At 41.5% G+C, this 16,522-nt stretch overlaps 2 protein-coding genes across 3 annotated transcripts; both read left to right on the plus strand.

The window, feature by feature from the left end:
• Positions 1-834: 834 nt before the first annotated feature.
• LOC115934657 (protocadherin beta-13) lies at positions 835-8,897 on the plus strand. Of its 2 annotated transcripts, none has more exons than XM_031011421.3 (2): positions 835-3,882; positions 5,950-8,897. In XM_031011421.3, the coding sequence occupies exons 1-2, from the start codon at positions 1,627-1,629 to the stop codon at positions 5,995-5,997; spliced, it is 2,304 nt and encodes a 767-aa protein (XP_030867281.3). In that variant the 5' UTR covers positions 835-1,626; the 3' UTR covers positions 5,998-8,897. The 2 variants fall into 2 exon arrangements, with proteins under 2 accessions (XP_030867281.3, XP_063562888.1); XM_063706818.1 differs by having other exon boundaries at positions 839-3,789; positions 5,950-8,896.
• A 156-nt stretch (positions 8,898-9,053) lies between these two features.
• Positions 9,054-13,802, plus strand: PCDHB14 (protocadherin beta 14). The gene has a single exon (XM_031011422.3). It carries the CDS (start codon positions 11,020-11,022, stop codon positions 13,414-13,416), a length of 2,397 nt encoding a protein of 798 aa, XP_030867282.3. The 5' UTR covers positions 9,054-11,019; the 3' UTR covers positions 13,417-13,802.
• The last annotated feature ends 2,720 nt before the right edge of the window (positions 13,803-16,522 follow it).

Here is a 16,522-nt window from a genome sequence, read left to right on the forward strand (position 1 = left end):
AATTTTTGCACAGTTGTGTTCTAAATATATTATAAACTAGTGCTGGTAACACTAATAAAGCTAGTATTACTGCATATCACTGGTGGGATAGAATCTAAGGACAAAAACTCACAGTAGTAAAATCTAAAATTGCTTTCATGGTCTCAGGGTAAAATTATCCAATTTCTCTGACAAATAAATGGCACAAAAAATAAGAGGAGTGAAGTTTACACAAGGAAAAATCTTAAGAGGTCTACCACTCAAATACAATGTGTGGATCTTTTTTGGATCTTGATTGAAACAACAGCAATGACTTTGAAAAACTTGGAAGAATTTGAATATAGATGAGTATTAAATAATGTTAACTTGATTTTTAGGTATGATAATGGCATTGTACTTAAGCATATTTTTAGAGTCATTTAAAGTCATGATGCTTTTAAAGAAATGTATAATGACGTATTTGTGGGAGAAAATTCAGTTTGTCTGGGATGTGAAAATGTTGAAGGGATAGAGTCAAGAATTATGGCAAAACATTGATAATAGTTGAAGCTAGTACTGAGTCCTTGGAGGATCATTATACTCCTCTCTTTTATGAGATTTGAAAAATTTCAAAATAGTGTCTTTTAATTGATGCTGTTAGAAGTGGAGGTAATAAAAAAGGACATCCTTCCCAGAAACAAAATCACCACTGCTGTTACAGATATTGTCTCTATTTAGACAAACTCTCCAGCCTTTCCTTGTTCATTTCCTTTCATTATTGGACATAACCTCTCTACCTGAGATAGTCATGCTCCTGTATTCTTCTACCGTTTGAATTTTGAGGTGTTTTTCTAGTTATAGTAATGGATTTATGCTAGACTTATGATGGATTTATGCCATCAAGACTCAGTTACTTGATGGCATCAAATTGCTTTATACTTGGTATATAGCTTATTTTTAAGGTTAATACCTATTTGCATTAGATTCCTCATGTGTAAGGTGGGGAATTCACAACAGCCCTATGTGGTAGGTACTGTTCTTATCCTCACTTTACAGAGGAGCAAACTAAAGCAGAGAGATTAAATAATTTGTTCGAGGTTCACAGCTACTAATTATTCCTATGGTTCATGGAAATAAAACTATAAAGATCTAAATGTTGCCCATGATAACTACAATTATATTTGAAATTCTTTTTGCCAAGCTAGACTATTACCTAAATATTTCCTTTTTGCCCAAAACTCAGTTAGCATTGTTGAAAGACTAATGTGATTTCTCCTTTGGGCAGTTGTCTGCTCACTAACGTCCGGCGATATTAACGGTGTTGTTGTAACCTTACATAGTCTCGGGGTGCATACAGGCAGAGTTGGGAATATTACATCCATTATCATTCCACAAAATGTAAGATCCTGTGAGGACGCGTGGTGGCGCTGCAGGATAAGAAGGCACAAACCAGAACCGCAGCTGCAGCTCCATTAACCGGCAAAAAGCAGCAGAACCTGGAAGTCCACGGGGAGCTTGGATGCCAAAGAGAGAACAGCTGGGTCCTCTGGAGAGGACTATTCACTGGAATATTTCTGAGGTATCTGTGGAATAACCACAGCCTCAGATACTGGGGACTTTACAGTCCCACAGAACCGTCCTCCCAGGAAGCTGAATCCAGCAAGAACAATGGAGGCCAGCGGGAAGCTCATTTGCAGACAAAGGCAAGTCCTTTTTTCCTTTCTCCTTTTGGGCTTATCTCTGGCGGGCGCGGCGGAACCTAGAAGCTATTCTGTGGTGGAGGAAACTGAGGGCAGCTCCTTTGTCACCAATTTAGCAAAGGACCTGGGTCTGGAGCAGAGGGAATTCTCCAGGCGGGGGGTTAGGGTTGTTTCCAGAGGGAACAAACTACATTTGCAGCTCAATCAGGAGACCGGGGATTTGTTGCTAAATGAGAAATTGGACCGTGAGGATCTGTGCGGTCACACAGAGCCCTGTGTGCTACGTTTCCAAGTGTTGCTAGAGAGTCCCTTCGAGTTTTTTCAAGCTGAGCTGCAAGTAATAGACATAAACGACCACTCTCCAGTATTTCTGGACAAACAAATGTTGGTGAAAGTGTCAGAGAGCAGTCCTCCTGGGACTGCGTTTCCTCTGAAGAATGCCGAAGACTTAGATGTAGGCCAAAACAATATTGAGAACTATATAATCAGCCCCAACTCCTATTTTCGGGTCCTCACCCGCAAACGCAGTGATGGCAGGAAATACCCACAGCTGGTGCTGGACAAAGCGCTGGACCGAGAGGAAGAAGCTGAGCTCAGGTTAACACTCACAGCACTGGATGGTGGCTCTCCGCCCAGATCTGGCACTGCTCAGGTCTACATCGAAGTCCTGGATGTCAACGATAATGCCCCTGAATTTGAGCAGCCTTTCTATAGAGTGCAGATCTCTGAGGACAGTCCGGTAGGCTTCCTGGTTGTGAAGGTCTCTGCCACGGATGTAGACATAGGAGTCAACGGAGAGATTTCCTATTCACTTTTCCAAGCTTCAGAAGAGATTGGCAAAACCTTTAAGATCAATCCCTTGACAGGAGAAATTGAACTAAAAAAACAACTCGATTTCGAAAAACTTCAGTCCTATGAAGTCAATATTGAGGCAAGAGATGCTGGAACCTTTTCTGGAAAATGCACCGTTCTGATTCAAGTGATAGATGTGAACGACCATGCCCCAGAAGTTACCATGTCTGCATTTACCAGCCCAATACCTGAGAACGCGCCTGAAACTGTGGTTGCGCTTTTCAGTGTTTCAGATCTTGATTCAGGAGAAAATGGGAAAATTAGTTGCTCCATTCAGGAGGACCTACCCTTCCTCCTGAAATCCGCGGAAAACTTTTACACCCTACTAACGGAGAGACCACTAGACAGAGAAAGCAGAGCGGAATACAACATCACTATCACTGTCACTGACTTGGGGACCCCTATGCTGATAACACAGCTCAATATGACCGTGCTGATCGCCGATGTCAATGACAACGCTCCCGCCTTCACCCAAACCTCCTACACCCTGTTCGTCCGCGAGAACAACAGCCCCGCCCTGCACATCGGCAGTGTCAGCGCCACAGACAGAGACTCAGGCACCAACGCCCAGGTCACCTACTCGCTGCTGCCGCCCCAGGACCCGCACCTGCCCCTCACCTCCCTGGTCTCCATCAACGCGGACAACGGCCACCTGTTCGCCCTCCGGTCTCTGGACTACGAGGCCCTGCAGGGGTTCCAGTTCCGCGTGGGCGCTTCAGACCACGGATCCCCGGCGCTGAGCAGCGAGGCGCTGGTGCGCGTGCTGGTGCTGGACGCCAACGACAACTCGCCCTTCGTGCTGTACCCGCTGCAGAACGGCTCCGCGCCCTGCACCGAGCTGGTGCCCCGGGCGGCCGAGCCGGGCTACCTGGTGACCAAGGTGGTGGCGGTGGACGGCGACTCGGGCCAGAACGCCTGGCTGTCGTACCAGCTGCTCAAGGCCACGGAGCCCGGACTGTTCGGCGTGTGGGCGCACAATGGCGAGGTGCGCACCGCCAGGCTGCTGAGCGAGCGCGACGCGGCCAAGCACAGGCTGGTGGTGCTGGTCAAGGACAATGGCGAGCCTCCGCGCTCGGCCACCGCCACGCTGCAAGTGCTCCTGGTGGATGGCTTCTCCCAGCCCTACCTGCCTCTCCCGGAGGCGGCCCCGACCCAGGCCCAGGCCGACTCTCTCACCGTCTACCTGGTGGTGGCGTTGGCCTCGGTGTCTTCGCTCTTCCTCTTTTCGGTGCTCCTGTTCATGGCGGTGCGGCTGTGCAGGAGGAGCAGTGCGGCCTCGGTGGGTCGCTGCTTGGTGCCCGAGGGCCCCCTTCCAGGGCATCTGGTGGACATGAGCGGCACCGGGACCCTATCCCAGAGCTACCAGTATGAGGTGTGTCTGGCAGGAGGCTCAGGGACTAATGAGTTCAAGTTCCTGAAGCCGATTATCCCCAACTTCCCTCCCCAGTGCCCTGGGAAAGAAATACAAGGAAATTCTACCTTCCCCAATAACTTTGGGTTCAATATTCAGTGACCATAGTCGACTTTTATATTCCATAGGTATTTTATTTTGTGGCATTTCCATGCCAATGTTTATTTCCCCCAATTTGTGTGTATGTAATATTGTACGGATTTACTCTTGATTTTTCTCATGTTCTTTCTCCCTTTGTTTTAAAGTGAACATTTACCTTTATTCCTGGTTCTTAAAAGATGACAATTCATTCTTTAACCCAGATGGTCTTAATTTGTAATTAATTTGCCTCCCTAAAGAGCAATACCAAATCACATTTTTTTCATGCCCCTATCTTTAGCTGAACTTCACCCACTATTATGCTTATGGTAAAATTAAATAGAGCAATTTCGAAGTGATTCCAATTTTCCAGCATTTCTTCATTTGATTCTCTTTTTTTCAGTCTTAAAATAATGACTCATATTCAGACATATCATTTTTCTTTTTTGTAAATCCAGTGCGTTTTTAGTTAACCTTTAAATATGCTTTTTGCTTTCAAAAATAAACCAGAAAACCTATATCCTATGATACAACTCTAAGTGTTATCACTTGATTTGAAAGGGTCAGAAGACCAGTTTTTTAGTATCCTTTCCTCATTCATCCTGGAGAGGATTGTGCAGGCACGTTAATATTGCGGCCAATCACAGAATCTGGGAATATGAAGCTATAATTTTTTAATTAATGTCACAAAGCTCTAGTGCAATCTAGTTGAATGCAGATGCCTGTGCCCAAATAATAATTCGTATAGCATAAATTGGAGTTGTGTGTTAATGTGTAAAAATTTTTGCCTGTACTATCATATAATTTAATGTATATACACCAGAAACTATTTTTCAAACTTTTTTTACTGCAACCAATAGTTAAGATTATATTTTACATATTTTGAAACACACAAGCTTAATAGAAAGAAATGCTTGTGAACAATGCTTAGTCTTTTTATGACATAATTTGAAATTACCTATATATTTCATTCTATTCAATTTTCAAATGTGGTCATGATCCACTAAATTTATTTCATGGTATACTAGTGGGTAGTAACCCAAAGTTTGAAAACCACTTTTCTCAGACATATAAAAGCATACCAGATGTTGAACATTGATAGTATCAAAAGATAGTCCCTTAGGGTTCTAATTTTAAACAGATTTTCAAACCATTGTAGGGGAGTAGCTTTGTCTCATGTTAAACCACTCTTACCTTTAAGGATCTGACACACTATGTAAGAAAAAGACTTCAAGGTTGGAGGAGGAGATTTTCCATGACTTTTATCAAAGTCTACAGTCTATGTTGTGGGAGAAAAATGTAGAATAACAAAATGAGTAAAAGTATAGAGGCAAAACAAGCATGTGTATGAGAGAGAGAGAGAAAGCATGGAAAAGAGGAAATTCATGAGGATGAGCAAAATGACTACTTCCAGTGCCACAGACTAGACTCAGTTGCTTCTCTTATTTTATTTTTTGAGACAAGGTCCTGTTCTGTCACCCAGGCTGGAGTGCAGTGGTGTGATCTCCACTCACTGCAACCTCCACCTCCTGGGCTCAAGTGATCCTCCCACCTCAGCCTCCCTAGTACCCAGGACTACAGGCCCAGGCCACCACACCCACTAATTTTTGCATATTTAGTAGAGATGAGGTTTCATCATATTGCCCAGACTGGTCTCGAACTCCTGAGCTCAAGCAGTCTGCCAGCCTCAGCCTCCCAAAGTGCTATAATTACAGGTATGAGCACCTGGCCTCAACTACTTCTTGAAGATATTTTAAAACTTTATCTTAACATTGTAGAGGGACTGGGTATTAGTCAGTTGATAATGCCAAGAAGTGCAATCTCTTTTAATAGCATATCTAAGACAACCTAATGTTTATACTTCTGACTAAGATTTCACTACCGGTTCTGTTGAGCTTTGTCAACTGAGTAATTATTCTTTTCTTTTTTCTTTCTTTGTTTATTTTTTAGAGACAGGGTCTTAGTCACCTACGCTGGAGTGCAGTGGTGCAATCATAGCTCACTGAAGCCTTGACCTCCTGGGCTCAAGCAATCCTCCTGCCGCAGCATCCCAAGTAGCCGGGACCACAGGCACATGCCACCACCCCCAGCTATTTTTGTTTGTTTGTTTATTTTTTGTTTTGTTTTGTTTTTGAGGCAGAGTCTCACTCTGTCACCCAGGCTGGAGTGCAGTGGCGCGATCTCGGCTCACTGCAAGCTCCGCCTCCTGGGTTCCCGCCATTCTCCTGCCTCAGTCTCCCGAGTAGCACCCCCAGCTATTTTAAAAAAAATTTTGTAGAGATGGGTTCTCATCATGTCGCCCAGGCTGTTGAACTTCTGGCCTCCAAAGGTGGGAGTTATTCTAGCAGTTTCCCTGTGATCTTCTCATATCTACTGGTGGAGTGGGAAAGAGTAGTTCAAACAACTCAGACAGAAAATCTCGCTGGTGCAACAGTGGAGAGAAGGGCCAAGTACTTGTCCTGTTACTTCCAGTTTTTCTAGATATATGAGCAGCAGGACTCCTCTCTTCATAAAAAGAACTATGAGTTTCCTGGCTCTAATGAAGAGTGACCAGGCATTCAGGAGCTCAAATGCCCAGATACATATAACCAACCAATTCTCCTAGAATGCATTGCTAAAAACGAATTTTGCTTATATGCTTCAAAGACCTCATTTATAGTTATACTTAAAACATTGCATAGGAATCAAGCTGTATCAGCCAATTTTATATGAAAGAACTATAGGTTGTAAGTAACTTAGAACATAATTTTATATCTAGCGGGGGTTAAAGGACACTTAGAAAATAGAGACACAAGAGATGGCCCAGCCTTACAGAATGGATTCTCCTGAAAATGCTTACAATAAAAACCAAATAACAGTACTTTTTTTTTGATTTAGGCAATAGTATGGGAGGGAAAAGGGACATAGGACATTTTATCTTACGAACACATTGTTCTCTTTATCTTTCTGTTTCAAGTTCTACCACCACTCCTGGGTCCACTGATTAATCTAACAACATGGCCTCTCAGTCCCTAAGTCTTTACCTCTACTCCTGTTATTCAGTCATTAATGCCCTGGCTACATATTGTACTTTTTCCCCACCAAGAAACTGTTCTATGATATAATAATTTCAGCTATCTCCCTCTGAGTGCACAATTGTCTATGCCTATAACTTTCTCATTCTGCTGTTTCTATCACATCTTGTCTTTGACCTTATCAGAGCTCCATTCCATGATGCTGTTACTACCTATCAAACGCTCCTGTTTTAATTTCCTTCCTATTCAGCTGATTACCTGGTTTACCACTCCCAGTTGCTCTCATGCCCATATTCTCAATTCCCTTGTTCAATTTTCCTTCACTAAAACCACCTGATGAAACTCCAGCCCAGATGAATATAGTCCTCCTCCTCTCTTACACATGGGGTGTTGCACTCTATAAGACCAAACTTACAAAATTAGCAATACCACTGCCACTATAAATGTATAATATTCAAACCTAATTGGGCTTCTGAGACCAATAACTCATTTTATAATTTTTCTAACGAGCTTTCTCTTCTACACTCCACAACAACTATTTTAAACCTACGTATCTTACTTTAAACTTCTTACCCTACCACTTAGATACCTCCTTTTATCCGATGAACTTGCCTGATACCTTATTGAGAAAATAGAATCCATCAGCTAGAAATTCATTTTCCTGTCCCCTACTCCACAGCTTTAACAGCATCTGTATCTATACTTTTCACCTGCTGAGGTCCGTTCCACTGGTCTAAATCCAAACCCTTCATACATTGCCTGGATCCCATCTTTAACAACCTTTCTAGGGGACTTGCATTATCCCTTCTGTATCTTAATTTTCTCCTTCCCTACTGAACATTACACATTGGCATTTTAAATATATTCAAGTTTCTCTAGTCTTTAAAATACTCTCTGAGTCTGAATTCTTCTCCAGATACCAATGTATTTCTTATTCCTTTTACAGCCTTTTCATTCTTTACAAATTTCTTGAGAGCCTGGATGCAGTGAGCCAGTGAGCCTGGGTGACAGACTGAGACCCTGTCTCAAAAAAAAAAAATTGTTGAAAGAGCGGTTTACCTCATTTTTGCTTCCTCATCCGTCTCACTTTGCACCGAAGTACAATCTAATTTTCATCACAACCATTCTACTGAAACTGCTATTGCAAATGTTATCAAATATTTCCATATAAGTTAAGATTATACTGTGGAACCAATGTGATGCAATGACACAGTGGCTTGTAAACATGTCTCTCTTTTTCACATGACAGTACCAATGTAAAAATTATTAGGTAGGTAGGGCAGCTTTCATCCTCACAGTCCTTCTGAAACCAAATTTTCTTTCAAGTAATTTCTTCAACATTCCCTATGGCAATATAATCTGCATGGCTGTAGCTGGGTCACTGTCACATCTGGGTTCTAGCTCGCTTGGAAGAAAGAGGCATATCCAGATGATTTCTGTTCTATAACTGGAAGGGGAAGACAGAAATTCTGCTCACAATCCATCTGTGAGAACTTAATTCACTTGGCCACACTCAAATACAAGCGAGGCTGGGATGGGCAATCTACCTTCATGGCCACATACCTGGATACAGTTCTATTTCTATAGAAGCAAAGGAAAACAGATTTTGTCAGACATCTATCAGAATCCTCCACAATGACCATCTTTTTAAGCCCATTGGATAATTGTCATACTTATTTTTCTTGATTTTTCTGAAGCATTTGCAGCCATTGATCTTCCTTATCTCCTTCAAATACTCTTTGCTTTTGATTTCATGATTTTGAACTCTGAGCCTTCTTTATCTTTTCAAATATACTTCTTGCCCTGTCTCCTCTAAATGAAGATGTTTCTCAGAGTTCTGTGCCAAGCCTCTTTTATACTTATTTGACACACTTTTGCTTGGTTATCCTAGAGCATTCATGGTATATATATATATATATATATATATATATATATATATATATATATATATATATGGTGATTGAAACCATGAATGCTATATATATGCTCTCTATATATGCTCTCTCTATATATATGCTATATATATGCTCTCTCTATATATATATATGCTATATATATGCTCTCTCTCTCTGTCTCTCTCTGTCTCTCTCTATATATATACATATATACACACCACAGTTCATATTGCCAGCTCAGATTTATTTCCTATGCTTTGGTTATATGCAAACACACACACACACACACCCCACCACCACGCAAACACACATCCTACAGGCACTTACCTCAATATCAGCATGTTCAAAATTGAACGCTTCATCTTTTTCCACCCCAATCATGTTTTTTTAGCATTCCCTGTCCTAGTGAATGACACCACTAGTCATCCAGTTGCCCAGTCCAGAGGTGTGATATCATCTCTGAGTCTTTCCCGTTTTTCTCCCCACGCAACCTATCAACCAACAGTTGAAAACATTTCATCTCCTCATACCTTTCTATTCATCCCTCTTCTCTCCATCCACACTGGCATTATCCTCATCCAGATCATCATCTCTTATCTGATCTCCTTGATTCTCCAGTCATTCCCCCTGAAATTAATTCTCCATACTGCAGCCAAACTGATTTTTTAAAATGCAGATGTAATCATGTTAATCAGATATTTAAAACCCATCTTTGTACTTGAGTTACCTTTAGGATAGATTCAAGAATGCATGATATGACCTGTATAATGATTCATGTTCTCAACATGCTTTTAACCCTAATTGCATTGTTAGATCCTCCCCTTCCATAGTTTTTAAAGTCCAAGGCATACTTCATTTCTCTGTGTTCCTCAAAATGCCCATCTGAAATATTCCTCCTTCTCCTGGCTAGTTCCTTCAGATCACAATGTATTGTTCATTACCTCAGGAAAGCTTTCACTGATGTCCCAAGTCCGACTTTGATCTTAATTATTTTATTTTTGACAGACACTTAACCAGCACTTACAAACCACTTTGTAAATATTAATTCATTAGATGCCTACGATAATAATCATAGGAGACAAATATTATTATTACCCCATTTTACAGGTGAGGAAACAAAGGTATCTATAACTTGCCCAAGCTTATAGATAGTGAGTCACATAACCAGGATTCTAATATTGATAATTTGGTTCCAGATCCCATATTCCTAAGCACTAAGGTATGCAGCCTCCTAGGTACAAGAGGTCTTTTCTAGGTATTTCTATATTACTTTTTATAAATGCATACATTATGACATACTTCATTTACTTGTCTGCCAATTTTTCTAGCTTGTGAGCTCCGTAAGAGCAAGAATTGTCTCTAACTTATTTGTGCCATGTCCTTCTTTATATTTTTAAAATATAAAAGTGAAAAAAGTAACGACATTACCAACTATAGCTGACAACAAGTATTTACAAGAGTGGAGAGAATATATTTGTAATTACTCGAGAAATGACTTAAATAAAAAATTATTTCTTCAGTTCAGAATATTTTAACAGATCCTTTAGTGCCGAGCATTCAAAACAGTGACAATGCAGTGTATGGACTTTTCTGGATTCAAATTCAAACAAACCAACAGCAAAGGACATTTTGGAGAGAACTGGGGAAAACCAAATGCAGTATAAATTACACCGAGGAATTATTGCTCAAGTTGTTGATTGTGAACGTTATATTACAATTATCTTTTAGAAGGCCTTACCTATTAAAAATACTTAGTGAAGTATTTAAAGGTAAAAAAAATGATGTCTGGGATTTGTTTCGAATGTTCCGGATGTATTTATGAATTACTTTTTCAAAGAGGAAAACTTTTTTAATGAAAAAAAAAAACATGGAGACACATGGTGGCGCTACAGGATAAGACGAAAACGGTACATAGGCTGGCACGGTGAGCTTCGCTATTCAGGAGAACAGAAAGCATCCAACCCACTGAAAAGACAGGCATTAAAGGAGCTTCGCCTACAGAGCTGCTGGAGGATACACTCTCCAGGGGGTTCCTGTTAAAAACCAGAGCTTCAGCTTCCAAAATTACGGCTGAGCTTCAATTTTTCCACAAGAGATTGCCTAAAGGAACCATGGAGATCAGAGGGGCACTCGATCTGCGAAAAAGGCAAGTTCTAATATTCCTTGTTTTGCTGGGATTGTCTCGGGCAGGTACTGAATCTGCACGCTATTCTGTGGCAGAGGAAACAGAAATTGGCTCTTTTGTGGCTAATCTAGCGAGGGACCTAGGGCTGGGGGTGGAGGAGCTGTCTTCACGTGAAGCCCGGGTAGTGTCTGATGATAATAAAAAGTATTTGCACCTTGATTTGCTGACTGGGAATTTGCTCCTAAATGAGAAACTAGACCGAGACGAGCTGTGTGGCTCCACCGAGCCCTGTGTGCTGCATTTTCAGGTAGTTTTGGAAAACCCTTTACAGTTTTTTCGGGTTGAGCTGCGTGTCAAAGACATAAATGATCACTCCCCTACATTCCTAGACAAGGAAATACTTATTAAAATATCAGAAGGTACCACTGTTGGAGCTACATTTCTAATGGAGAGTGCTCAAGATTTGGATGTCGGAAGCAACAGTCTCCAAAACTACACAATTAGCCCCAATTCTCACTTCTACATTAAAATTCCAGACAGTAGTGACAGAAAGATATACCCAGAGCTGGTCCTAGATAGAGCTTTAGATTATGAACAGGAAGCTGAACTCAGATTAACACTCACAGCAGTGGATGGTGGATCCCCGCCTAAGTCTGGGACAACTTTGGTTCTCATCAAGGTGTTGGACATCAATGATAATGCTCCTGAGTTTCCTCAGAGTCTCTATGAGGTGCAAGTCCCCGAGGACAGACCCCTTGGCTCTTGGATTGCCACCATCTCAGCTAAGGATCTGGATGCAGGAAACTATGGAAAAATATCTTACACATTTTTCCATGCATCAGAAGATATTCGTAAAACATTTGAAATTAATCCAATATCTGGGGAAGTTAATTTGAGATCACCCCTGGATTTTGAAGTAATACAGTCCTACACTATAAATATTCAGGCAACAGATGGTGGGGGTCTTTCAGGAAAATGCACCCTTCTAGTTAAAGTTATGGATATAAACGACAACCCACCAGAAGTGACCATATCGTCGATTACAAAGAGAATTCCAGAGAATGCCTCAGAGACCCTAGTAGCTCTTTTTAGTATCCTAGACCAAGACTCTGGAGACAATGGGAGGATGATTTGCTCTATTCAAGATAACCTACCTTTTTTCCTGAAACCGACCTTCAAGAACTTTTTCACTCTAGTTTCTGAAAAAGCACTGGACAGAGAGAGCCAAGCCGAGTACAACATCACGATCACCGTCACAGACTTGGGGACACCCAGGCTGAAAACCGAGTACAACATAACCGTACTGGTCTCTGACGTCAATGACAACGCCCCCATCTTCACCCAAACCTCCTACACCCTGTTCGTCCGCGAGAACAACAGCCCCGCCCTGCACATCGGCAGCGTCAGCGCCACAGACAGAGACTCAGGCACCAACGCTCAGGTCACCTACTCGCTGCTGCCGCCCCAGGACCCTCACCTGCCCCTCGCCTCCTTGGTCTCCATCAACGCGGACAACGGCCACCTGTTCGCCCTCAGGTCGCTGGACTACGAGGCCCTACAGGAGTTCGAGTTTCGCGTGGGCGCCACAGACCGCGGCTCCCCGGCGCTGAGCAGCGAGGCGCTGGTGCGCGTGCTGGTGCTGGACGCCAACGACAACTCGCCCTTCGTGCTGTACCCGCTGCAGAACGGCTCCGCGCCCTGCACCGAGCTGATGCCCCGGGCGGCCGAGCCGGGCTACCTGGTGACCAAGGTGGTGGCGGTGGACGGCGACTCGGGCCAGAACGCCTGGCTGTCGTACCAGCTGCTCAAGGCCACGGAGCCCGGGCTGTTCGGCGTGTGGGCGCACAATGGCGAGGTGCGCACCGCCAGGCTGCTGAGCGAGCGCGACGCGGCCAAGCACAGGCTGGTGGTGCTGGTCAAGGACAATGGCGAGCCTCCGCGCTCGGCCACCGCCACGCTGCACGTGCTCCTGGTGGACGGCTTCTCCCAGCCCTACCTGCCGCTCCCTGAGGCGGCCCCGGCCCAGGCCCAGGCCGACTCCCTCACCGTCTACCTGGTCGTGGCGTTGGCCTCGGTGTCTTCGCTCTTCCTCCTCTCGGTGCTCCTGTTCGTGGCGGTGCGGCTGTGCAGGAGGAGCAGGGCGGCCTCGGTGGGTCGCTGCTCGGTGCCCGAGGGTCCCTTTCCAGGGCATCTGGTGGACGTGAGCGGCACCGGGACCCTGTCCCAGAGCTACCAATACGAGGTGTGTCTGACGGGAGGTTCCGGGACAAATGAGTTCAAATTTCTGAAGCCGATTATCCCCAATTTTCAAGTTCATGACACTGGTAAGAATATGGGGGAAATCGAGAACTTTCGAAATAGCTTTGGACTTAACATTCAATAAAACAATTTATTTTAAATTTCTAATTTTTGGTTATTCTTGGCAAGCTGATGGTACTTTTTGCATAATCTTTCCTGGATTCTTGGTTGTACTGTAGTTGCATGCATGATTATAGCTATTGTTTTTCTCACAGTTTCTTTAAAAATCTTTATTAGTGGCTATAATGAGGTGGAAATGTAATCTGTGTTTTCCGGTTTTTCATTTATTTGGTCAAAATGTTATATTAATTGAGTTATTGCTATTTTTGCTGTGATAATGGTATTATGCAAGACAATATTCTGAATTATTTGGATATGCAAACTAAAGTATTAAGAGCTAATGTCATTATATATGTAACTTAAATCTAGACACCATCAAAGCATAAAATAAAAATAAAAAGCGTTGCTGAATCTGGGTCGAAAATGTAGTGCATTTATCCTACCATTCTCTCTGAAAATGTTCTTTAAAAAGGGTAAAAAAGATGCTATCCCTCCATTTTCAGTTCTGGAGAACCTTATTAGTTTTTCAAATATTTACTTTATGATGAAACTTAAGTGGTCACCTTGGAAATTATTAATTTCTTAAGTAATTTTTTCTGTAACTACTTTTGTTGATAATCCTGTTGTGGAGGAAGAGTCTTATAATGCTCTGGGCTTTGCTGTCGCTCTTTAGTTTTCTTAATTTAATCCTATTTATTTATGTTTTTTGAGACAGGGTCTCATTCCATTGACCTCGTTGGAATGCAGTGGCACCATCATGGCTCACTGCAGCCTTGACTTCCTGGGTTCAGGTGATTCTCCTGCCTCAGCCTCCTGAGTAGCTGGACCACCAGCACAGGCCACCACGGCCTGGCTAATTCTTTTGTATTTTTTTTGTACAGATGGAATCTTGCCATGTTTCCCAGTCTGGTCTGGAACTCCTTGGCTCAAGTGATCTGCCCGCCTTAGCTAGTTTTTTGTTTTTGTTTTTTGAGACAAAGTCTCACTTTGTTGTCCAGGCTAGAGTGCAGTGGCAGGATCTTGGCTCACTGCAGCCTCGACACCCTGGGCTCAGGCAATCCTCCTGCTTCGGCCTACTAAATAGCTCAAATTACAGGCACCTGCCACGATGCCTAGCTAAATTTTTGTATATGTGGTAGAGATGGAGTTTTGCCATGTGGCCCAGGCTAGTCTCGAACTCCTGAACTCAAGTGATCCACCTGCTTTGACCTCCCAACGTGCTAGGATTACAGGCATGAGCCATTACGCCCGGCCTAGTTTTCTTTAAATACACCGTGTTTACTGGCTTAAATTTTGTGTTATTACTAAAGCAGAAAATAATTTAGGGTCTTATCCTGGGTAAAATAGCCTTCCATCAGATGAGTACAAAGAAAGAACTTCATAAGAAATTGAAATGAAGATTCGAACTGTTAAAGAAATGATTTAGTTTCACTTTCCTATTAATTATTGAGTAAATATAAAACATCATTAATACTTTGTGGCCTCTCTCAGATGCCTACAAAGAAGGAATGGGTAGGCATTTATGGTTTATAGTTGCCTCATCATGTAACATATTTACTCTAAAAGAAAGTTCTATAGAAGATTATAGATAGAGATTTTGATAACTGGAATGTAGTATGGATATAGGGCTAGTGTACACATACATTTTGAAATTGCTCTTACAAGATTAAATACTATTATAGACCAGATGATGTAGTAAAATGGAATTTCACTTGCCATTGTGAAATAGGGGAAACAAATTCCAGTTTCCTTAGATTTCTTCCCTCTACTTCATGCAATTATCACTGATTTTATTTTTCATTGTAACAAGTAATTATTTGTTGTGTGGATTTCTTAAAATTGACATTTAAACAATAAAATCCTGAAAAGAATATTTGGGTCCCCTTTTTCCCTCAGAGTCATAAGAGGCAAAACTGTGCTCTTAAGTCACTGCTAATGTAAAAGCTGAAGTAACTAAAAACTAAAGAAAGAGAGAAGAAAGACTAGAATAAGGTAGAAAAAAGTGAAAAGGAAAGAGAAATAAAACTGTATTTTTAACCTCAGTATTATCAATTATAAATGAAAATTTAAAATAGTATTGAAACTATAATGTTTCTAGAAACTAGGCTAACAAAGAAGTCAGAAAACCTTTGTGGAAAAGTGAATGATGTCAATAAAACATTAAACGAAATAATTAAATGTCTGAGTTAATTGAGACAGATGCTAGTTCCTTGATAGAACAACTTAATAAAGATCTATGCTTCCCAAAATAATTTATAAATTCAATGCAATTCCAGTGAAATCCATCATAAGTAGTTAAGGATCTAAAAATGGTTTCTAATATTAATATAGAAGAACAAGTTGCATGAAGAGCTAGGATAATTTTTAAAAAGAAAAATGAGGGAATGCCTTACGTTATAGATATTAGTACATATTACAAATATGAAGTAAGTAAATCTATCTGAATGATTCAGGAACAGACTCATAGACTACCAGATAGAATAGAACCCAGGGTCAGATCCTCTTATATAAGACAACTTGGTCACAGGAGGTATCATAATAACTGGGGTTGGTGGAGAAGTGAGATTATTTAGCAAACGTTATTGGGGAGATTGGCTCACTATATACAGAAACAAAATCCCTATCTCATGTCATATAAAAACAACCTTCATATGTATGTAATAGGTGAATTTGAAATATTTGAATTGGAAGAGATGAAATAAATCTAGGTAAAAATATTCATATCATCTTAGTTTGGGTTTGGATTTCTTAACAAGGCTTTAAAGCACAAAAAAGAAAAATACAAACTGACGAATATTACTGCCTCAAAATTAAAGGATAGCACAGACAAACTAACAGATGACAGTGAGAAGCCACCTGCAGTATTTTAACTGACAAGATTAATATTTGCATTATTCAAATAACTCTTGCAAATCAACAACAACAAAGCCAGGAGAGACAATAGGATTTTTTAAGACAAAGGAAATGGAAATTCAAAAAAAGGGAAAACAGCCTGAAAATAGCTTTAAATGAAGTTCAACCCTTTTAGTTGGTGAAACATACACTAAAATTAGTAAAGATGAGAGATTTGGGTAATATCAAGTGGAATAATAGGAAATCACATGTACAGCCTATTTAGAGAGCTTTGTGAT

The sequence above is a fragment of the Gorilla gorilla genome, chromosome 4 (genome assembly GCF_029281585.2).
Source record: "Gorilla gorilla gorilla isolate KB3781 chromosome 4, NHGRI_mGorGor1-v2.1_pri, whole genome shotgun sequence".
Classification (NCBI taxonomy): domain Eukaryota; kingdom Metazoa; phylum Chordata; class Mammalia; order Primates; family Hominidae; genus Gorilla; species Gorilla gorilla.